At 43.4% G+C, this 25072-nt stretch overlaps 1 protein-coding gene across 1 annotated transcript; it reads left to right on the top strand.

Moving 5' to 3' along the window:
- The first annotated feature begins 14017 nt into the window (after positions 1 to 14017).
- On the top strand, positions 14018 to 16159 carry LOC6726612. Its single transcript, XM_002107525.4, has one exon. It carries the CDS (start codon positions 14465 to 14467, stop codon positions 16151 to 16153), a length of 1689 nt encoding a protein of 562 aa, XP_002107561.2. The 5' UTR covers positions 14018 to 14464; the 3' UTR covers positions 16154 to 16159.
- Positions 16160 to 25072: the final 8913 nt, after the last annotated feature.

Raw genomic sequence — 25072 nt, 5'->3', positions numbered from 1 at the left:
TTGTTCAGGTAGTTTTTATTAAACAAGTAGTAGAGCTTATAAGTGTAACAAATCATTTATGTTCTTCAGGACTTAACACTTAATTATTTAAACTTATGACGAAATGTATTATTTAGACCTAGGAACAACCGCTCTTGGCAACTTTTTCACTCGACTCCACTTTACTCTACACTCGCTCCCTTTTTATCGATAGCGTGCTCTTGTCTAGGGTTGCATTTTAATCAGGGCTGCAATGTAGAAGTATCGAAAGATCTAATACCTATTACCACTGCGAGTATTCATACTTGAACCAATTCTCACATGTATCTGCCTATCTTTTCCCTCGAGCAATTTGAGCTGTACTTACCTTTCAGAAAGTTATGTACACAACTTTCAATTCAAATAAAACTAGCTTAATATCGTTGGCGGAACTTTCAGTCCAGTTTACTTTAAAGACTTAACTTAAAGGCGGCGATTGCAAATGCGTTTATGGTTGCCTGGATTGCAGCACGTACTTTAGCTTATTGGCACACTTAGGGGCGCCTAACCCCTTCAAGCCCCCTGGAACCCCCTGTAGCCCCATCCTCTCCTAATCTGCGCCCGTTAACCTGAACATCATTCATGGGACATCTTGCAGGGGGCTGGAGTCCTCGGATTTATCGTGAGCCTGAGGTTTCATTTGCGCTTTTCCTGTTTATGCAGCGGGTGTGTGTTTATGTGTGCGCGACTGTGTTGCTTAAAGGTGTGTTGGTGCGTGTCTATGTATGTAGGTGTACTTTAAAGTCAGCTCTGTTAGTTTCCCGCAATTTCTTCCAACCTGAATAACAAAACGAAAATTTGACACCGATAGTTTTGTAAGGAATTTCGTTGGCTCGAAAGTAGTGGCTTAACTCTTAGCAATGTGTTGCACTTAAATGGTTTAAGTAAATCTAAATCTCTTGCCCTGTTGTGCGTCCCTGAAACCAAAACTCCTTGTCGAATGCTTCCTGCCTACACCTACACAAACAAGTCATTTTTAATGCAAATATTTTTCCTTACCTTTTTTGCACACTCTTCAAGCAGGTGCCAAACGCTGGCAGCGACGTCGACTGAAGCAGAGGCAGAGGCAGCGGCAGAGGAGGGGCAGGGGCAGAGGCTCCGATCAAAGGTTAAAATAAACTGGAGCACGTCATGTAAATGTTTACACATCATCACCAACATTCAGCTAAGCAAACATATCGACCTCATCGGAGCAAGGACGTGGCAGCAGGTCCTGTTTGCCACCCCTAACCCCTAACCCCCAGCACCCATCCCCCAACACTCCCCTGGCCCACTGAGTGAGTGCTTGGTGGCGAGTGGCAAGGGGCGAGTGGCAAGGGGCAAGGGGCAAGGGGCTTCAACATTATTGGCGCATATGCTCAACACAAATTCCACAGATTGATGTTGGAATTTTTTTATTAGCATTTCTATTTGCCGTAAGCCGCTGTCCCAGTCCCCCGTTCAGCCCCCAATATCTGACCCCCTTTTCGGGACCCCACCCTCTTTCTGATCCACACACGACGCTCTTGTTTTTGCCATTGTTGCATTTGGTATATCCCCAAAATGTTCGTCGTCCTGTGCCATTGTCCTTTGTTTGCTCCGTGAACCAGGGCCAGGCGTACCCATCCACCCCCATATCATCCCCCCAAACAGAGGCATTTTTGAATTGCTCGTTCTTTTTTCCGTACAATTTTTGTTGCTCTGTTTCCTGAAAACAATGGAGGGCGACAAAAGGGAATAGCAAAGTAGGAAAATCGAATTGAAAGCGCCTAAAAGAGCAAATCGATTGATTTCATGTTGATTACCTTGATTTGTTGCCAGCTTTGTTTTGCTATTATTTTGGTAAGCGGCTTACGGAGTATCTCTCGATTTACTGGCTCCAATCCGATGTTTACATAGCCCCAGATGTAATCAGAATACGCGTTCCCATCAGTTCGATAAACGCTGCGATTTACAGATCACCAACTTTTCACCATTCGAATCTGTCGCTGATTGTCAAATCATCGGTTTGGATGAGTTACTTTCTGCCAGTCGGGCTGTCAAATGTGTGGACTTATTCCCACATTATTATTTTTGGCTTAAAAGCGAACAAAAATGTCTGTAACTCTGCACAAGCGAAACGTAACGTTTTTTTTTCCAAAAACCACTTTAAAAAGTGTGGTCGAGTAAATATAAATTTGATTGCTATTTGAATAAGCTTTATATTATTATATTATATTATAATATATATTATTTTTATTTGTTATAAAGTATAAATCACTACTTCAATGTGTATATCACTTATATGAGCCTTTATTAATTTACTAAGTACACATTACAATTTCCTCTTTCGGGATCTTTCACAAGAAATGAAATTCTAATAGAGCCGGTCATCAAGTCATAGAAAGTGAAAACTCGCAGTCGGCATCGCCGCATATTTACAAGTACATCAGCATAAGCACGCCATCAGAAGCAGCCAAATTCAATAATTTATACGTCCATCTTATCGGCTTTAACCTCGGCGCAAAAAGAGCCAAAATAGAAAATTCGGAAATCTGCAAATTGAAAGCAGCAAAGGCTGCACTGGCAAAAAAGTGGGTACATTTGGCCGAGGCGGGCGTGGCAGGAAGTCGAAGTGGAAGGCAGGCCAGAAAAAATACCCCCATTACGTATGCCAAACACGAATCGAAACTTAAAAACTTTGCACGATAAGCCGAGGGGTTGAGCTTGGTTGAGGCCATGGGGCGATGGGGCGGTGGGGCTGGCAAGGTCAGGGGGAATTTCCCCCTATAGCAGGTACTAGGGGATTGTAAGAAAGATGCGAGTGGATTCTCAGCAACAAAAAGAAATGTATTCAAAAAAAAAAAAAAACCAAAAGTATAAAGTGAATGAGTGGATCCATATAGAGGGGGCCAAATTGTCAGAGGTTGTCAACTAAAAAATGGCATTAAGGTGGAAAATCACGTACGCCGGATTTCTCTTGTCTTCCCTGTCTGAGCGCCCCTCCGCTCATCCCTTCATCTTTTCGAGAAGAATTTATCGGTCGCTGGGTTAAGATCATGATGACGTTTATGCATGTCGTAGGCCGTCGACGAATTGAAATCAAAGTGGAAATCATACGGGTAAGTGGGGGTGTACATCCTGCACAAAGAGAAAAAGCTCTCATTAGCAGGGCAAATTCAGCAAATCGTTGCTAATATCTAAACTTATATTTTTATTACATGAAATAGATTCATAAGAAGCAGTTTCATGCACTCATATTTCATATTTATAGAAACAGCTTTAATTTATTCCACGTGCTAAAAGGATTAAAGCCCATACACTACCATCTGCTTCTCGGAACCGTCAATTCAATCAGCCATTTTATTGGCAGTGTATCTCTGTGTGGACCTGTTTCTGCACGGGACATCTGAATCCGTATCTGTATCTTTTGCTGTATCCGAATCTGAAGCTGACAATGTCGAGGCTTTGGGGCCCGGTCCTCATTCCCCATTCCTCGAGCTGCTCGGCGATGATGAAGTTGCCGATAAAGTTGTTAAGTGAATTGGCCTGGCTCAGAGTTCGTTAGCAGGCTTAGTTTGGGCTCATGTGGCTGACCACGCCCACGGCCGTCCGCTTAAGCCCTTCCCCCGCTTAACCCTTAGTTGGCTGGTGAAATTTCGCGCATAAATGCGTTTTATCTTAAGGCAGAAAAAGGAACCGCAGGTTGCAGAGCGGCTTGGCCCGCAGATTTTCTCTCCCGCCTTCTCTTTGCCGGCTCATGCAGCAGCGTTAAATAAACACAATTTTCGCAGCTGTCCCGCCCCCTTTTCCATTTCCTTCGCCTTGCGGTCGCTTGTTTCATAGTTTCCAATTGCCAAGAGTTCAGCGGTTGTTGTCGCAGTTTTCCCTGTTTTTCCATTCTTTCCCAGCGAACTTTCCACCAATTTTCCACTCTCCGTTTTCCCCAGCCCGCATCTGCATCTTATGCAGCCCCTCGTGGCTGCGTTCCATTTGCTGGTTTCGGCTAACGAAAATTTTATTACAAGTTTTCTATAATCGACTTGCGGTCTGCGGTCGCCAAGAGCTGCAGTTTCCTCCATTTTCCACCCGCCCTCTGCGTTTTCACTCGCTAATATCGTAAAAATTCTTATCGAAAGTCCTAAACTTGTGCGAGTTTTGGCATTTTTGCCAGTGCATTTAACGAGATTTTTCAGCGAGAAGGTCTGTCTAGTTTTTATCGGTCGGGTGTCATCACAATCTACGAGCTTATCGTCTCTGCAAATTGAAATCTTTAAACGAAAGATACTCTGTGTGTTTTCAAGGGAATGGTGGGCAATAAACATGCTTGTTCATTTACATTTAATTATGTGTGTAAATATCACTCTAGACAGCAGTGCATTAAGCAATAAGGCGAAACAGAACTTTTTAACAATATAACAATATTTTTTCTCCAAAACTTGGCTATGACATATCATTACTTTTGGGTCGTGTATCTCTTAGATTTTATAAAACCGTTTCTTAGTTTCCGTAAAAAACATATGCCAATATCTGTGTTTGCTACAAATGTCACTGCTTAATATAAATCAAAATAATATTATATCGAAACCAATGTTTATCTGAAAAAGCCTTCGGACTTATTTAATTTTTAATACACTTCCAATGCTCTCTCCCGATTTCTCCTCTTCCATCCGGTCCAACTTTCAACCGACCCCCAGCCGGTTGGATTGGCCACAGAATCTGCTCGCTTGAATCGCAAAAGGGTCAGTGGAGCACATTTGAATTTTATTTTGGACCAATTGGCATCTGACAGGCGAAATCGAAATCGAAATGTTAAGTTACCCCCTAAAAAGGTGTTGTACACGGACGCACACACACACGCACACACTCACCTGTTCCACAAACAAGAAGTGGAGGAGCCAAAAGCCAAAATAGAAATAGGAGCAGAGACAGAAATGAAAATAGAAACGTGCTAAGTTCTTTGGACCGTTGTTGTTGCTGATTTTGTAGGCTTGTGGGTGCCCAACAACAAATTGCGGTACTCGTTATTATCATGACAGTTACACACACATCTACGTACAAGCGCGCGCACACACACTCACTCGCAGTGCGGAAAACTGGAGCGTGAGGCACTTGTGTCATTTGTAATTGAAAATGAAAATGCAAAAACAACAAAGGGATATGCCAGGCAATAAGAACGGAAAAACACTCACCCACACAGAGGCACTCAAACAAAGAATAAAGACAAAACGGGAACAATGGGGAAATGGTGCACTGAAAGAAAAGCCTGATAGCAAACGTTGCCTTTGGTCGGATTTTCTTCCTAGGTTTTTGTAAATTCGTTGAGAGCTAACTCGGAATTCTAGCTAAAGTGAGAAGAATTGACAAAGCCAATCATATAAGGAAACCGTTGAAGGCATTCGCTAATATATGAAATGTACTCAAAATTTGCATATTGGCAGAACTTGAATAGTTAAAATAGTTAAAAAAAAGTGTAACATAACGTACAAGACAATAATATGATTTTATTTATATACCCCTTACTCATAGAGAATACGATAGAAGGAAGCGTTTTCGACCATATAACATATAACTATGAAAGCTAGAAGGCTGGGATTAAGTATACAGATCCTAGAGGCATAGGCGCAGCGTAAGTTTGTAGACCCATGTTGGCCACTCTAAAGGCCGCAATCCGACCAACTGCCGCGAACACACTTCTAAAAAATGTTTGTTTTATTGTTTGTCTTGCTAATTTCTATTGTTATACCAAAACCACGCCCTCCTCACACCTACAACACGGTCACGCGCACACTTTGGAAACATTTTTAAGTTCTTTCTAATTTTACTCCCAATATCCATCGATATCCAAGAAAAATGATTTCCATTAACTGAGTAACGGGTATCTGATAGTCGGATAAGTCGACTATAGAATTCTCTCTCGTTATTTGTTTCTTTACTCTGATATTAAAAACGCCCCCGGAGAAGCACAAATCATTTTGACCAAAATCAATATAATTTTTGCTAATTACGGTGAGATATTTTTATCGTGTAGAAGAAAAGAGTGCTAAAAGCGTTGAGTTGCTTCTTTGACATAAATGCTGTGCAAAAAGCTGGCGGAAAGCGGAAAAGGGGGGAAATCCGAGGGAGACAGACACTGATAGCCCCTCTCCCTCGCTCTGCCTCGCCATATCTCTCACCCTCGCTCATTTGCTGTCTTGCTCTTGGCACGCGAACAACTGTCAATTTATATGCCGTTAGCGTGCTGTCAATGAGCATGTATATGGAGTGCTGTGTGCTGCCAAGGCCACCCTTTTGCCACCCCCTGCCATCGTACAACCGTACCTCTGTACCATCGAACCCTCACCCCCCCCCCCCCCCACTCCCCACCACCATCAGTGTAAAACGGAAACGCATTCGTCAGTTCCATCGGAAGGCACTAAAAACTAAGGACACACTAATCAACAAACATTTACGCTGACATTGCGTGCATATTAAATAAACAGTTTACTTTGCACAGGGGCTGCCTGAATGAACACCACCCGCAGACCACCCACCTCCACCCTTCGCCTGCGGAAAAGCCCACCCCCCTCGGAAAAGCCAAAGGCAACAGCGCAAGAGTTATTAACTGGGCCTGCCACGACGTCAACGTCAAAAGGAGCAAATGCTTATCCTGGCACCCCTTCTCGGCAGTCCCCCTCCACCTTCCACGTAAATTATATTCAGCAATTTATCATTTAAAAGTTTAATGTGTTTCTATAAATTTAAGTTGCATGGCTCAAGTGTCGAGTCAGGGGTCCACGGGCGTAGGGTAGAGGGGTAGAAGGGGTAGAGGGGGTAGAAGGGAAGAGGGGGTCAGGGCGCAGGGGCGGAGCGCTATTAGTTGCAAAATAAATTGTTCCCACACAGACCAGAAACCAAAAACAGGTTCATGTTCATGTTCGGTTCGGTTTTGGTTTAAGTTTCGGTCCTCAAAAGAAGAACACCGCCAACCACCCGCACCCATTCCTATCCCACTTCTGGGCCCTCCTTGCGGAACTTGCGGCCCTCTTGAAGGTCAAATGCCGTGCCAAGGTGAAATGGATAAATGCTTTAACATGAATTTCAATTGCCAATCGACAAATGGCCATTTGTGGGCGGCGGGTGGAAATGTGCTTCGAGAATAAACACCACTTACCACAAATTGGAGAGCTTGAAGGGCACATTCATTATAAAAGTCAACTAGAATATTTACACTCGATACCTCATTGATTGAAATCAGCATTTCTACAATAGATACATATTTATACTTTTAAACGATAACATGCAGCCCAGAAAAGTATGCCATTAGTGCGACAGACACTCCCCAGCACTGCGTTTTTACAGGGTATCATAGTATGATCTCAATTCTGCAAAGTGTTCAGTGGCTTACGAGCCTTTATAGGATCGAACTGTCAATTAGTAGTACATATCTATATCATGGTTTTATAATCGGATTGATCTAAGCTTTAATTTTGATCTTTAATAATATATGTACAAAAATTATGTGCATACATGTATATAAAAAATATGCATGAAATCCATCCACATATGTAGCCCATTAAATGCATTATGTTTAACAATGGATTCTATGCTCTGCTGTGCACTAGAGGACGCATCTGGCGCCTCGGAATGAGCTGCGGTTGCACGGAGGAGTCCGATGCGTGAATGGAATTGCGGTGGATTCGGCATGGTTGAACCGTTGCCGGACCAAGGAGCCGTGAGTCAAGGGAATCCAACCAGGCGACCGAATTCCAGCTCCTGGGCATCCGCACAGCAGGGCACATTATGGAAACTATTTGCCACCTAGTGGAAGATGGCAAGCGGAATGGTGGGCGGGAAACTGGGAAACTTGGAAACTGGGCGGTGGCGGTGTAAAACGGGGTGAAGTTTCCCGGCAGAGTCGGCAGAGGGACACTTCACTCTGTCGGCATGTAATTTGTTTAGTGTGTGAAAATGAAACATTTTTGTTGTCGCTGCCACTCCCCCAATCTGCTCGCGCCAGGGTTTTCTGTGTCGTCCTGGAGGACATCGTAAAACACGGCGAATGATTGATGGTTTTTCTTAACGAAGAACGGGACAAACAAATGAAACTTTTGTTTCTTGCATAATAAAATAGCGTAAACAGTGGCGAGGGGGGGATGTGGGGGCAGGACTCACCAGGACTCTCCAGGACTCACACACATACCAACCGAAAAGCGAAGACAGAAAAAAAAAAGCTGGGCAGAAAACAAAGAATCAACTTACTCCTAATTCCTTATACAAAAGAATTTTTCAATTTTACGCCAAAATAAGTTTGGCCATGCCAGTAATTTTTCACCCCAATGCGGGAGTGGGGCCGAAAGTGCGGGTGGATCCTGCCGGAGCCCAGGTTGAGGACTAACCGAAGCCTAAGTGCATCGTAATTAGTTGTAATCATTTCAATGTACCGACGTTTTAAACCCATCCGTGGTTGCAGGGGGTGGGAAACGGCCACAGGGGGTGGGATGGGGCGGCTGGAAAACCCTGCCGAGTGGCTCGACATGTTACCGAAAACCGAAAGTGTCAAAGCTTATAAACGTCAGCCATAATTATGCCTGCAGGATAATTGTTTAGACACATGAGCATAATGAAAACATGACATGGCATCCTGCGAGAATCAAAATGCGCCCACCGCCAGCTACCCGCCCCCCTTCACCATCACCACCTAACCACCCCCATCCCCCCGCACACACACACACCATGGAGTGAGTCTGTGTGTGTGTACTGATGTGTAAATGTTTGCTCGCACACATACTCCCATGTTTGCCGTGTGGATGGCTGTGTGTTGGTATCCTGGCTCTTGGCAACACTTGGGCAATAAACAAGCGCCCAAGGTGGCATGGACGGCGGGCCGGGGGGGATTAGCCGGGGGACGGATGTGCGGATGTGGATCTGCATGAGGATGAGATGTTGTTTTTCCCGCCCAGGAAGCGCCGGCAGTAAAAAGTACAAGGAAGCAAACATGCGGCGGCCACTATAACGAACAAAGTGTGGCGAGGTGAGCCAAAATAATAATTAGTACGCTTGCTTCGAAAACTGTTTCAAATTTGTGCATTAACATTAGGTAGTTGCATCTCTTTTTCACTGATTTCATAAAACTTAAGATATTATTATATGCAATTTAAACTGTGATGAAGAATTGAATTTATGATAGTTTTTCTATTTTTCAATTTAATATTTCGTAAAGAATTTAATCAGGTTAGAAGTCTTAAAACGTACCAATAGAGAGTAATACAACAGTTTAATTATATCATATTCAATTCATATTCGGGTGCTGACTATCCAGCTACGATCCTTCTGAAGAGTGCGAGTTCGTGAATTGGGCCGCCGCATAAACGTAGAAAAGAGCAGCGCCGGCAGCGAGTCAAAGTTCATCAGAGGCGGGTGCTTTGATGAAAGGACGTGGGGATGTGTGTCATACACACACACAGGCACACATGTTAATTACTGTTATCATTATGAATCGCATACAGGACTAATTAGTGTGTTACACTTTCATTTATTGTTCAGGGGGCGAGCGAGCTGCGATGACGAGGCTGACAACAACTCTCTTGTATAACAACCGAAATGCAAACACACACGTGCACCAGAGGCAACCATCCCCACCCCCTCTACCCCCCACTCACACACACCATGACACGACACAACACAGCACAGCAGAGCGCACACACACGCTCACGCACACCCACGCATGTTAAGTGTTTAACATAATGAACACGCGTATTACGAGGGAATTAACATGACATTTAACAACGCAACCGAGACAAAACCCAACGAAAGCTACAACAATTTGTTGCTGTCTGTGATTAAAAGTGCGACATTCTGAACTTTTGCTGAGTAATCCCAAAACTCCGAGTCCAGATTTTCTTTACATTCTTTTTTAAAGCGAAAATCGTTTCCGCTTCCGGCTTTGGCGGCCTGAACGGATTTCTCGCCCTTTTCGGCCAGGCCCGTCGCATTATCGTCGTCCTAGCCACTTCTATTGGATTTTATTGTTATGCTTATGTGGCACTTTTCAGTCCGGTCCCTTCATTTTCCGCGATTTTCCTCCCCGGCTCATCACATTGTCATTGCATTCCGCCATTCTGCGCAAACTTTCTGGACGAGTTCAAAGGAAGAGAGAAAGAAAAGCACTGCAAACTGTTGGCCAACTAAGTTTAAGTAGCTGCAACATAGATTCTTAGGACTTCCGCCAGTCCGCGAGGCCACGACCATAGCCCAAGGAAGAATCAGGATGCGGCGCACAGTGCGCCAGGATACGCCATTGCACCTCGAAATTAGCAGAAACTGGAAGCTGGAAAACTTTAATAAGCGTACTCACAACTCGTGATTCGTGTTTCGTATTTCATGGGCCAAATGTGAATGCTACGTAAAACCATAATATAACCTATTAAGGAGACGCCATAAGTAAAAATGCTTAAAGAGCTTGTTAGCTAATATATAATAATAATATAATATGGTAAAGCTTAATACTAATATTCTCCGATCTGTACTATTAGGGAACGTTTAGAAGCCATAGAAACAATTCTTGGTCTATTGAACAAAGGGCCCATAGTATACATCAAATTATTTTATTAATTTTTTCCAGTTTTTTATGATTTTAATGGACAGATAATTTAATCAGTTGAATGACATGCATTTATTTAAAAACCACAATTTGTAAGGCATAAAAACTTTGTTATACTATTTCACTATTTAAGGATATTAAGGTGATCAGACACAATATCATTAGATTCCAATTGGCTTCAGATTAAATACATATCAAATTTATTATATTGTAAATAAAAATGAAGCTAATTTTATTATACCCGTTACTCGTAGAGTAAAAGGGTATACTAGATTCGTTGAAAAGTATGTTACATGGAGAAGGAAGCGTTTCTGACCATAAAAAGTATATATATTCTTGATCAGGATCAATATCCTAGTCGATCTAGCCATGTCCGTCTGTCCGTATGAACGCCGAGATCTCAGGCATTATAAAAGGCAGGAGGTTGAGATTCAGCATACAGATTCTAGAGAGTTGACCCATTTTTCCAAGCCCACAAGCCGCACAAAACTGCCGTGCCCACACTTTTGAAAAGTGGGCTGATATTTTTTCACATTTGTATTAGTCTAATAAATTTATATCGACATGCAAAAAAAATTTTATCACGCCCACTCTAACGCCCTAAAGCCGCCCACAACTGCCACGCCCATATTTTTGAACAGTTGGATATTTTATCATAATTTTTACATAACTAAAATTTCTATCGATTTGTCAAAAAACTTTTTTTCCACGCCTACTCTAACGCCCTAAAGCCGCCGAACCGGTCACGCCCACACATTGGAACAGTTTTTAAATTGTTTCTCATTTTATTCCCCAATATCTATGATATCCCATAAAAATGATGGAATTTCGCGTTCGCATTCACACTAGCTGAGCTGAGTAACGGGTATCTAATAGTCGGGGAAGTAGACTACAGCATTCTATCTTGTTTATTAGTTATACCTGCTCTTTTTATTTTGTATTCTTTTGTTAAATCTGACTGAAATCTAGCTTCACTACGGTTATTATCTCTAAGACTTTAATTGGCCAGGATAACGCCATATTAAGCTCGTTTGTTTGCGCAAAACCCGTAACAGATAAAATTAAAATAAATTAATTTAGCAAGCCCCAATAATAACATCCATTTAATTTAATTAATAGCGTTACGTACATATTTTTCAATGATTTGACAGCGAATCAATAACAAACTTAAACAGAACAAAAATGCCAAACGCCCATATGGTAATCCTATCAGGAGCATTAAATAATTTATCACGAATTAAACAAATACGAGAGCATTTTTCATTAATTTTGCTGCTGTATGCGATTTGCTGTATGAGCAGGGGGTGTGTGGGCGAACCGCGGCGATCGGGATCGGGGGTGAGCGGAGGAGGAGCGTGCTGAGCAGCTGGACAGGAGCAATCAAAAATGCAAAATGCAAACATTGTTCGGCACTCGCAGTTAATAAATGGCGTCAAAAGGACATGTCCGCAAATATGCGTGTGTGTGAGTCGCATTGTTTTTTGATTTTATTTCAGATTTAACGAATTCCCTTTCTTCTTTGTCCTCGACGTTGAAATATGCCAGCCATGTTGATGCTTCTCCTGCCACGCCCCCACACCCACACAATGCCGCCCTCAAAGCTGCGCTAATGTTGTGTGTGGATGTGGGCAGGAGTGTGTGTGTGTCTGTCCATTATGCAAATTAATTTTTGGTAACACCAACACCAAACACCTTCACTCACTCAGACCAACATTCGCAGAGGAAAAGCAGCGATAATAGTGTTTAGGCTGCCGACAAAAATAGCAACAACACCAACAACGCCAACAATAACAACAATAGCAATAATAACGAGAATAACGGCAACAACAACAACAACAATTGAAGCGACAACAACAATGTCGGGCACACCACAAGAATGACGACAAAGTGATGACCAAAAACGCAGTCAGCAACTTTGTGACCATTTGAACAACAAATTTTTGCACCCCCCGATCCCTCGATCCCCGACCATCAAGGTCCTAATGCGAGGACTATCGTCCACAGCCCGCCCCACTTCCATGACCATTTTCATTTCCATTCCCGGCCCAGTTGCATCTGCCCAGAGAGCTGCATTGTTTTGGTATGGTTATATCGCGGGGTGCAGATGGGTAAGATGGTCAAAGTGGGGCTGGACAGGTAATACCATTAAGGTCCAGGGTAATACCTCTGTGAATCGTTTTCAAAAACATGGTCAAGCGACAGTTTTAATAGTGTACAAAGGTAGATTATTCAAATGTCAGTTATGGTGGAAAAAACTCGACAACCAAAGTATGATCAAATCTTCCAAAGAACTGTCGATCGGTCGAGGGAAGACATAAATCATTTTTAAAATTTAGTTTTAACGTCGGGCTTGGCGAAATCAAATGTGTTACCTAGTGTATTGAATACTAATAGGTGCCACAGCAAAATTTTTGTTTGGCCACTTTCGATTATTTACAATATATAAATTTTTTCCATATAATTTAAATGCACTTTAAACTATGGCCCCTCATCTGACAGTTTTAACGAAAGTTTCCTCACCCAGACAGCCTTGATCCAAAGCATTCGAAAAGGACACTCGCCGATCGCTGGAAGGTGGCTTTGCCAGCCCTGGCAAGTTTATGTGGCCGCAAAACACTCGTTCATGAATAAACTTTGCATACTTTGCAGGCATTCATGCGTGGCTATGTGTGTGTTGGTGAGGCCCCAACACCCCTAACACCGTGCCATGTGTGGGTGTGTGGGACGGCGGGAGTTGCGTGTGTGTGTGCATGTGGTCGCCATCAAAATTGACAAAAATGCAAATTTATTTACAACTGCAGCCAGCGTCAGGGTCGAGTTGACGATGACTATGGCGATGGCGATGCCACGTGAATGAATGCCAATGGCAGCTGAAGGTTTAACGTTGTAGAATGGAAGCAGGGGTGTAGAGGCGGAGGAGGTCCACAAAACAACTCGGCAAAATCAACATGCAACACACGGACACAGATACGCGCACAGATACACCCGCAGCCGCACCTGCTCACACTCACACACACACACAGCGACACACCGAGCACATTGCACTGACAGTTGGAGCTGTCAAATGTCGCAAGTGTATTTGAAAAACGCGGCGGCGAAATGCGCAAAACATTTCGCCTGGAAATACTTGCGTGGGCACCCGTCGCATACTCTCCGTTCTTTCCGACCGTTTTTGGCGGCCTTTCCAGGGGATTTTCGCCCAAAAGGTGGGCTCCCCAAAAAGGTGACACAGGTGAGTGGTCCACTTCGACCGAAGTAACCGAGTTAGGCGCACCGAAACAACTAGTTCGAAATGCGCTGATTTCTTGTGTTGTTGCCGGACTTTTCTGGTTTTGAGTCAGCTTTCATTGCTTGAGTTTGAAGGCATTCTTTTATCGGTTATTTTGATTTCGTTCGTGAATAGGGGAATTTTGAACGTTTTTTTAAACTTAAAATTCCGCATATATTTATTAGCATACACTAGTCGGCATAAGTGTTTTGACAAAATAAACGCTGCAAGTTTTACAACACCAAATTTTGTCAAAATAATACAAAGATCGGAGCACACCGTATCCAAAAACCTTATTCATAGCCAGCCATTTTTTAATCGTAGAAGTATGGTAATACTAGGAGAGTAGTCCATAAATTGGACTATAGGATTCACTCTTTTTAGATTGAATGTCCTATTTATAGTGTACCAAGAAACATTCAGTTCAACGAAATATCCAGTTCCAACCTCATGGCGCCAGGGCAAATACTAGGGAGTTGCAATGCCCGAGCCACCACGTTGAGCAAACAATGCGATTGCCACTATGCAATCGTCCTCGGTCAATTATACCGGATGGCTCCCGATAAGGAGCGAGGTGCAGACCACGTCCCAGACCAAAGTTGAGAAGCCCGTCAGTCGATTCCTTCGATGTCGGCGACATGTTGGCAAGCTTGAACCGGATCACTGGCCTTCCCGCCGAACTGCTGGATCTCTACGGGCTGGTGGTTCACTTTCTGCTGAGGGGAGAGACCACACTGGTGTACTACAATCCCGCAGGACTCGACTGCAGTTGGGGGGTCCTGTGGCAGCGGAACCTGACTGTCCATCCGCAGATCGTGTGGCAGCGCAACTATTCATACCCGGACCTTTACGATCAGTTCAATGCGGAGCTCTTTGTGCTGGCTTGCTTGCCGATGGACTCCACAGCTGCAATTCAACTAGAAACCCTAGCCAATAGCCTAAGCCACCTGCGTACGGTGGTTCGATTGCTTATCGAAGTGGCAGGTCCTGATCAAGAATCGCTGGCCAGGCAGTATCTCTCGTTTTGTCTGCGCCGGAGCATGCTGCATGTGGAGCTGTACTTCCGGGACTACCACCACTCCCTGATCCTCTACTCCTTCCAAGTGTTTCCCAGTTTCGAGCTGGTAATGCGTCGGATTTCAGGCGGTCAAGGCGTGAAATTGTTTCTCCATAAATTGGATGATCTGAGGGGACATCGTCTGCGTGTAATTCCGGATCTCTCGCCGCCTAACACCTTCTTCTATCGCGATGCCAGGGGCGACAACCAGGTGACCGGTTACCTGTGGGACTTCGTGGCCACTTTTGCCGGTCGGGTTAATGCTGGTCTGGAGGTAGTTCGTCCCAGTTGGCGGGCGGGTTCGGCCTCTGATAGTTCCTACATGTTGGAGTACTCCGCGAAGGGCCTCATAGACGTGGGCCTGACCACCACGCTGATCACGAAGCGGAATCACTGGGCCATCCATCAGTATACCTATCCGCTATTGGTCTCCAGCTGGTGCACTATGTTGCCGGTGGAAAAGCCATTGGCAACTCCAGATCTATTTGGACGGATCGTGTGTCCAGCGTTGGCGATGACCCTGCTACTCATCATCCTCGTAACCTGGCTGGTGTTCAGGCATCTGCGTTGCCTGGCACGTTGGAAGAACTCAAGACCGGCGCGGATCGTGCCCCACCTGCTGGCCCTGCTCCTGCTGACCACCTGCAGTGCCCAACTGCTATCGCTCCTGATCTTCCCGCCCTACCACGTGAGAATAGCCAGCTTTGAGGATCTGCTTCGCGGTGACCAGAAGATCCTGGGCATGCGAAACGAGTTCTACGACTTGGATGGGGCTTTCCGGGCGCGGTATGCAGGCGTATTTCACCTGATTGACGATCCCAACGAGCTGTACGATCTGCGCAACCACTTCAACACAACGTGGGCCTACACCATGGCCTACATAAAGTGGCTGGTGATTAAAACCCAGCAGCGACACTTTTCCAAACCGGTTTTCCGTTGGTCTAAGGATCTCTGCTTCTTCGACTTCATGCCCACCAGCGTTATTGTGGCCCCCGATTCGATTTACTGGGAGTCCTTAAAGGACTTCACCTTTCGTATCCACCAAGCAGGTCTAATGAAGCACTGGGTCCGAAAGAGCTTCTACGATATGGTCAAGTCCGGCAAGATGAGCATTAAGGACTATAGCGATCTGGAGACTATTAAGCCCCTGAATATCCGGGACTTGGATATCGTCTGGCGGGTCTGTGGAGCAGCTATCGCAGTGGCCTCTGCGATTTTCCTGATGGAGCTTTTGTATTTTTACATCAACGTGTTTCTCAATAGCTTGTAAGGTATTTTTTGAAATTAATTATTACATAACATATAATATTCAAACATCATTCAAAGAGTGTAGCTATTAATGTATATTGTCTTTACTATATAAATAAATAATAAATAATTTCTTTATAATATATAAAAAAATATAATCATCATACTAATGAGCACTTCAATATATATATATAAGTTTCATTACTTTCGTAAAATGCTATTAATATATAAAACTTAAATGCCTAGTGTAATTGCCTCTACAAATGCTATTTTTGTCTTACAATACAATATTATTCATGGCAAAAACTTTTGCGTTCAGAATCCTTGGAAATCTGTTGGGTTAAGCCTGGGAAACTAGTTAAAGTTCATGGGGAAAATTGGCGCTGGCAAATAAAATATGGGACTGTGGAAAAAGAATACGAAAACGAAACTTGACGCCAAGGAGATACAGTAAAATTAGCTCTGTTTGTTTTCCTTCAAACGCAACGAAAAGCGATTAAGTGAAAAGTTCTGTACGCTTCGGAAAAGCGGCGTTTGGCGGTGAATGTCTTCTGCTCGATTTGCTGGCAGCGGCAGCATTCAAATTGTGTTTGCATTCGTCTGGAACAGAGGGAAAACTTTTATTCTGTTTTCTATTTTACTTTTACTTTACTGCTGCAGCACGCCCAAGGTCGTCGCGGAAGAGGCGAGAGGCGGCGCGTCAATTCGAAAATAGCCCGCCAAAAGGTCCTTTAATGCCGTCCTTTAAATTGGCGCTTTCTTGCGGCCACATGCCGTACATATGGCTCATACGTAAGTACGAGTACAGCAGTCTGTACATTAACTGCCGATATTCAATGCCGACCGCCGTCCAAGTTCTCGTCCTTGTCGTCCTTGTCGAACTTCTCCTCCCCCGCGCTGCCGGAAGTGGCGATGATAACACCCCAGAAAGGAAATGAACACTTTTTGGGCAATGGGGCGCGATGGAGTTACTGCAAACAACAACGAGAGCAACTCACGAGACCAACAACATCGCCGAATGGCTATATTCACTCCACATAACAACGAATAGGGGACACTCTTCCAAAGCTTCTAACTCCTTATTGATCTCTGTGTAGCGAGCTTCGAGTGCTTGGACCTAAGATTGAAACTTGATTAAACTAAATAGTTAAGCCAAAAAGGTATCTAAATATACATATATAATTTATTTGAACGACGTGAAAAGTGGTCGATATAAGCTGACAACTTTGATTGCAGAGTATTCGGTGGCTGGGACTTCTCTTGCTTCCCCGCCCCCTTCGTTATCGGTTGTCTTCGCCTGTGACCTCTGGCACCCACAACCCCAGCCCATCCCCCCCCCTCTACACCACCACTCCTTTCGTCTGCAGCCTTTGGGCGTAAATTTTATTGAGGTCGAATTGAAAATGTGGCCAAGTGGGCGAAAGTCGTCAATGGGGGATGAAAGGTGCACTGTGCAGGGGTGGGCGGAATGAAGGGCGTGACCGGAGGGGGCGGGACAAGGCGGAGGCTGTTGTCTGAGAGCAGCAACAGTAACAACAACAACAACATCAACAACAACAAGCGAGGACAAATGTAACGAAAATTAAAAGCATTTTATGTGCAAATGGCGCGCGGTGTTTAAAACGAATGCGAAATATGGTAACACGCGATTTGGCGGCCCCAGCTGACAACTCCACCTAAACACCAACAACAACATCCCCCACCCTCCCACTGGGACTAACCCACCCACCGACCGGCAGAGGCACCGCCCCTCTACCCGCAACCATCGCAGTGCGTATAATTTATGTGGCATTTAATGAAAACGGAATTGAAATTTAGTGCGAATTTATTAAATGATTTTAAATTGATGTTGGCCTGTTGGCCCCCAGCCGAAAAACATTTAAATTATTGGCCGGGTGAGGATGAGTTTTGAGGTTGCTGATGACAGCCGCGCTGCGAAAGTTCGGCGGCGGAAGTTCGGGGGGCGGGTCAGCGCGCTTGTTGCTGTTTCAGCGAGTCGAATCGAAGATAATTGCATTTCGAAAAATGTACAAAATGTGCGACTAGGAAAGCGCGGGAAGTTATTTAACAAATAAAAAGTTATATTATCGTATAACTTTAAAGAACACTCATTATATAACTGTACAAGTTAAGTGCCTACAATTATCTAAAACAAGTTAAGTGCCTACAATTACCTAAAACTTAAAAGTCTAGTAACGCGCGACTTGATACTTGCTACCTATAGCGAATTAGTTGTAATTGAAACAAGTAATTTGGTTTGCATTGCTTCGTAAATTGGGGCTGCGAATTTTCGAACGGCTAATTAAGCGTAATTCATCAACTCGGATAACAATAAACGGAAGTGGGAGGCGGCACCAGGGGGTGGGGCACATGCGATTCGACGGTGGTCAGAGGCATACTAAAAACAAAATGCCAACTGCACTAAAAGTGAAAATTGCGCATTAATTAAATATAAAACGAGAGGAGACCGCGCATCATTAGAGTCGCACAATTAATGCGAATATTGTTGCACATGCAACTCACTCTGCGCCACGTGAAAAAAACCGCAGAAGGTAAACTTTTGGGCCAAATGGCCAATGCTCCTGTTTGCGGCTCGTGTGTGCAATTAAATTGTATAATTTTACAAAATTAACAAACAAACAGAGTGAAAAATTGGAAAATCTCTCTGCAAACAAACGGTTAACATATGTGGCAGTGGCAGTGGCAGTGGCGGTGTCCTGTGTGCGTCCTTCTTGCATTAATCACGCGCATTGCACCCGAATCGGAATAATTTCAGGTGTTATTAATTTAAAAAAAAATACGCCCTTAATTATTCACATAAATAATGTAAGCCCCGGACGGACGGACGAAAAGCGTGGGCGGAACGCGCGGAAAATACTGCTCATTATTCACATTTGTCGAGCATTCCATCAAACTCGGATTTCAATGGTTCGAAGGACCTCGAAAACGGGACACATGACCCGAAAGGCTCAGCTGCAATCGGTTGATTTTACAGTCGCTCCTCGCCTGTAAAGTTAATTAAAATCGGTAAATTTATCTAGCACCCACGAATTACAAGTTTACACCTTGGTATCTTCATACATTCTTGAGTGCTTGAATTGCATTGAGATCTGTTTTATTACCTACAAATATGCCTGCAGCGATCTTATCGATTTGGGTGTAAATACCTTTCCATTTTAATATTAAATAATGCTACCATCAATTTTTTATTGCCACAATTAATTGTTCATTGATTGCAGTACCGTTATGCCCGGCCAAAGGCCCTGCCACACAATTCATGGGCCGTAAAAAGGACATGAATAATAAAGTCGGACTGCAAACTGCTCACTTACTTTTTCAGGTCGAGTTGGCTGAATCATTAAATCCGTCTGCGGCCTGTTGACAGCACTTATGCCTCATCATCGCCATCATTCGCATCATAACCGACTCGATCGCATTGTGGCGACATTTTTGGGTGCTGTGAAAAGCGGGGAGTGGAAAGTGAAAATCGGCCAACAAGTTACCCAACGTGGGCGAAAATAAAGACCGCAGCGCCAACAATGACAACAATTGACCAACCGACCGACTGGGGGTGCGAACAATCCCCGGCGAACCCCGCTCCACCCCCTGCAGGATACCCTGCACCCACCCGCTGGACTTCCCTTTTAATTCCGAAAATACCGCCAAACGCTGCCGCAAAATGTGAGTTATTAAAATTGTGCAATATTTGTTTGCATTTTGCCATTCCGTTTGCCACCGCCGCCGCTTGCCGCTTGCCGCCTTCCCCCTGAAATGCCATTTCTCTTGGTCCACTATTTTCTTTTTATTGTTATTTGCATTTGCTGTCGCCTTTTGTGCACTTTCCTACTTTTCTTTTCCGTTTTTTTCCGTTTTTTTTGCAGGTTGCACCCCAGGTCGAAGGGGCGGATGAGCACAAGTCGGCCCAGTTTTTATCCTTTTCTGTTTCGGCATTCGGTGAGCCTAAATATGTTTTGTGCCCTCGTTCGAATGCCAAACTCTGCAGTGGAAATAAAGCCGCACAGTGACTACGTGACTGCGTCCAGATCATAGATCGATCGCAAGTCCAGAAAAAGATTGCCAAATATAGATTAAAAAGCCAATATGGTCAACTATAAAGTAGCCTAGTAGCAGCCTAGTTCTAAGACATTTTTATCATTTGGCAAAACTTTGGTTTAGACCCTAAAATTTAACAGAGAAAAGCAAATGAGATTTGATTTTTAACACGGTGTTAGACGGACTTTACTGATTGATAGTTACTCTTCCTCTTACTTACTAAAGTAAGGCGACACTCTACCTACCCAATTTAGGTGATACAAAAGACCCACTTTGATGAGGGCTGATGAGAGCTTAATAAGGGACCAGAGCCTGGCCACGGTGATTACTCGCATCCACGACCCGCCGCCACGCTGCAACAAAACCCGGACCGAACGAGAGTGGAGAATGCAACAATTTTTATTTGTTCTCGCGTGGCCATGTCGCTCAAACGTTTTGGTTGACATCCCATCAACGTGGCTGTCTGGATTTCGGTGTTTGGTATTTGGAATTTGGCCCCTGGCTGACTTCTAATGGCGGCACACACACACATGTGCTTCCCTGCTTCAGTGTGTGAGTGTCCGGACATTCATTATTGCTCCCTTCATTTCCCACTGTGTCTGTATCTGTATCTGTATCTGTATCTGTATCTGTATCTGTATCTGTATCTGTATCTGTATCTGTATCTGTATCTGTATCTGTATCTGTATCTGTATCTGTATCTGTATCTGTATCTGTATCTGTATCTGTATCTGTATCTGTATCTGTATCTGTATCTGTATCTGTATCTGTATCTGTATTTTCTGTATCTGTATCTGTATCTGTAGTTTCTGTATCTGTATCTGTATCTGTATCTGTATCTGTATCTGTATCTGTATCTGTATCTGTATCTGTATCTGTATCTGTATCTGTATCTGTATCTGTATCTGTATCTGTATCTGTATCTGTATCTGTATCTGTATCTGTATCTGTATCTGTATCTGTATCTGTATCTGTATCTGTATCTGTATCTGTATCTGTATCTGTATCTGTATCTGTATCTGTATCTGTATCTGTATCTGTATCTGTATCTGTATCTGTATCTGTATCTGTAATCTGTATCTGTATCTGTATCTGTATCTGTATCTGTATCTGTATCTGTATCTGTATCTGTATCTGTATCTGTATCTGTATCTGTATCTGTATCTGTATCTGTATCTTTATCTGTATCTGTATCTGTATCTGTATCTGTATCTGTATCTGTATCTGTATCTGTATCTGTATCTGTATCTGTATCTGTATCTGTATCTGTATCTGTATCTGTATCTGTATCTGTATCTGTATCTGTATCTGTATCTGTATCTGTATCTGTATCTGTATCTGTATCTGTATCTGTATCTGTATCTGTATCTGTATCTGTATCTGTATCTGTATCTGTATCTGTATCTGTATCTGTATCTGTATCTGTATCTGTATCTGTATCTGTATCTGTATCTGTATCTGTATCTGTATCTGTATCTGTATCTGTATCTGTATCTGTATCTGTATCTGTATCTGTATCTGTATCTGTATCTGTATCTGTATCTGTATCTGTATCTGTATCTGTATCTGTATCTGTATCTGTATCTGTATCTGTATCTGTATCTGTATCTGTATCTGTATCTGTATTTCTGTATCTGTATCTGTATCTGTATCTGTATCTGTATCTGTATCTGTATCTGTATCTTTTGTATCTGTATCTGTATCTGTTTTTTTTTTTTTTTTTTTTTTTTTTTTTTTTTTTTTTTTTTTTTTCTTTATCTGTATCTGTATCTGTATCTGTATCTGTATCTGTATCTGTATCTGTATCTGTATCTGTATCTGTATCTGTATCTGTATCTGTATCTGTATCTTTTTTTTTGTATCTGTATCTGTATCTGTATCTGTATCTGTATCTGTATCTGTATCTGTATCTGTATCTGTATCTGTATCTGTATCTGTATCTGTATCTGTATCTGTATCTGTATCTGTATCTGTATCTGTATCTGTATCTGTATCTGTTCTGTATCTGTATCTGTATCTGTATCTGTATCTGTATCTGTATCTGTATCTGTATCTGTTTTTTGTATCTGTATCTGTATCTGTATCTGTATCTGTATCTGTATTGTATCTGTATCTGTATCTGTATCTGTATCTTTTGTATCTGTATCTGTATCTGTATCTTTTGTATCTGTATCTGTATTTTTGTATCTGTATCTGTATCTGTATCTGTATCTGTATCTGTATCTGTATCTGTATCTGTATCTGTATTGTATCTGTATCTGTATCTGTATCTGTATCTGTTTTTCTGTATCTGTATTTTTTTTTTTTTTTTTTTTTTTTCTGTATCTGTTTTTTGTATCTGTATCTGTATCTGTATCTGTATCTGTATCTGTATCTGTATCTGTATCTGTATCTGTATCTGTATCTGTATCTGTATCTGTATCTGTATCTGTATCTGTATGGTCTATCTGTATCCATGGTCTATCTGTATTTGTATTTGCGCCTGTATCTTCCCGCTGTTTCCTCCATCTTGGTTTTATTTCTGCTGCTGCATTGTGGCACTTATTAAAAATTTTCTGGTATTTTTTCTGGGTTTTTGTTACAGCAGGAACCTTGGAGCCTTTGTCTGTCCACCGAAGCCACCCACAGTATGGGTGATGGGCGGTGGGTGGTAGGCGGTAGGTGGTAGGTGGTAGGTGGTAGGTGGTGAGCGGTTGTTGCTTTGCGGGGGAGTGGGGCTGTGGTGGCATGGCTAGAAAAGAGAAGGAATCTTCTTTTGTTTATTTATCTTTTCGCTCGGTTTCGAATAACAAATCCTTTTGGCTTTACACATATTATGCGGTGGCAGCCGAGCAACACAGCCGCAGCCCCCAGCAAGCCCACTGTCATTGTGCAACGTGCAGGCTGCAGCCGTTGCAGTTGACTCCACTTTTGTCAAACGTATTGTTTTAAGCTGAACCGAGCCCCTCATTCGCGGGGAGGAGTGGAAAGCCCAAGCCGATCCCAATTCGTTCTGCTGCCGGTTTTTTCTTCTTTTCACTCGGCGCTTTCCCCGTGGCTTCCACTGCGTGTTTCTTTCCTTTCAGTCCTTCCTTTTTTATTGTTGCCGCAGATTGTCATAGATACAGATGCTAACGGTCTGCTCTTCCCGCCCTTCCGTCATTTAACCCTTTTTTCTGCGCCTCTGCCCGCCTTAGATACATTTTATTGTTTTTGCTGTGGCGCTTCTTCATCAATCTTGGTTCTTTTTTATGCCTTCTCTCCAGGGACGTAGGAAGAGGGGGGCGGCAGTGGGGATAGGCAGATTTCTATTGTCATTGTCGCGTTTGCCTCGCATCTAACAACAATTTCGCATTCATTGTTGTTGTCTAACTGCATAAATGTCAGCATCAGGCCATTGTCTCAGCTCGCAAGGGCTGCTGGTTCCCAAACTCATTACAACATCATCGTCATCATCGTTACTACCATTATCATCGGCGAGGTGCGCGCTTAGCAACCACAATATATCTTAAAGACTTCGACCTTTCGACTTTATATCAAACATTGTCAACAAGTCGCGCAAAGTCTTAAGGTACAGATTCTTTTGTGAAAATATATTAAGAGCTTTAATATTTACATTTTTAAAAATGATATAGAATACTTGTTCTTTCTATTTTATCTTTTTCCTATTACCTTCTACCAAAGAAATAAATAAAAGCAATTTCTTTTTTATCTAATTGAGATTGATAATTGAGTGTATGAAAATTGAAAAGAAAACTTTCTAAATAATTAAAGATCAGAAATTTCGAAAAAATCAAATGAATGTTATAATTGTGGCACGGGTATTTCGATTACGAGATTTACCACCTGCACGGCGCAAATCTACTTTGCGGAAGAATGTCCGGCACAGCGTTCTTCGATCGGGCTTAGGTTGCAAGCCGATTTGAAATGGCTGCCTTATCGTGCAGCTACGGCCACACTGGCAGAAAGTGTGCCTTCTAAGCAGCTTTGTTCACATTTCCTCCTTGGCGACTTTTGCTGCCTCACCCAACGGACTTCGCCTGGGATTCCCCGGTCAGGGTGATTGTTACGGCCAAATACGAAGCGCAGCAGGCGGAGAGGCGAAAGGGCTTAAGCCTGTCAAACTGTTGCACCTTAAATTGCGACTTTTATTCCCCGAGTCCCGGCTGTCGACTCTTGGTTCCTGAGTCCCAGGATACCAGGGTCCCAGGTTTCTCTGGCCTGGCTCTTATCGCGTCGCCAGTCCGCTCTTCACGCTCCAGAAGCGAAACCGGATGTGACATCCTTTTAAAGTCGGAAGTACTTATGCTTAAGCGTGCGTCCACCAGCGACGACGTCGTCGCCAGTCCTTCGGCCCTTTAGTCCTTTAGGCGTCCTGCCCCCTGGCTGTCAACCTGAAATTCCGTCCACCCCGCCACCGCGAACTCCACTTCCCCACCGCCCTCTCGTCGGCTGTCTTGCGTCATTTTTGTGCTACTTAAAAATTGTTGGCAACATTAAAAACGCCATCAGCTGTCCCTGTAGCCCTGCACCGCCTTTCCGATCCCATTCCCTCCTGGTCCTCATTTCACGTCTTTCTACGCCCACATTTTGGACGAGGGCCGGGCCAATATGATGTTCTCGGTTGCAAATACATCATTTGGACGGAGGCTGACGGTCCTGAAAAAGTTAATTCACTAAGAAGGCGACTAAAGCTACTGAGCTTGGATGGAATCGGGATAAGTAAAGTTAAATTAGTCACTCTACAAAATTTGACATGATGCATCTTCCTTGTTATAGTCATTAGATTATAGTAAAGTCGAAAGTACATTAATTTGCAACATTTATATAGCTTAAAAAAACAAGAGAGAAGGGCATAGTCGAGTTTCCCGACTATCAAATATCCGTTACTCAGCTAGTGCAATGCGAA

The sequence above is a fragment of the Drosophila simulans genome, chromosome X (assembly GCF_016746395.2).
Source record: "Drosophila simulans strain w501 chromosome X, Prin_Dsim_3.1, whole genome shotgun sequence".
Classification (NCBI taxonomy): domain Eukaryota; kingdom Metazoa; phylum Arthropoda; class Insecta; order Diptera; family Drosophilidae; genus Drosophila; species Drosophila simulans.
This window is presented reverse-complemented; position numbering and strand designations above follow the sequence as displayed.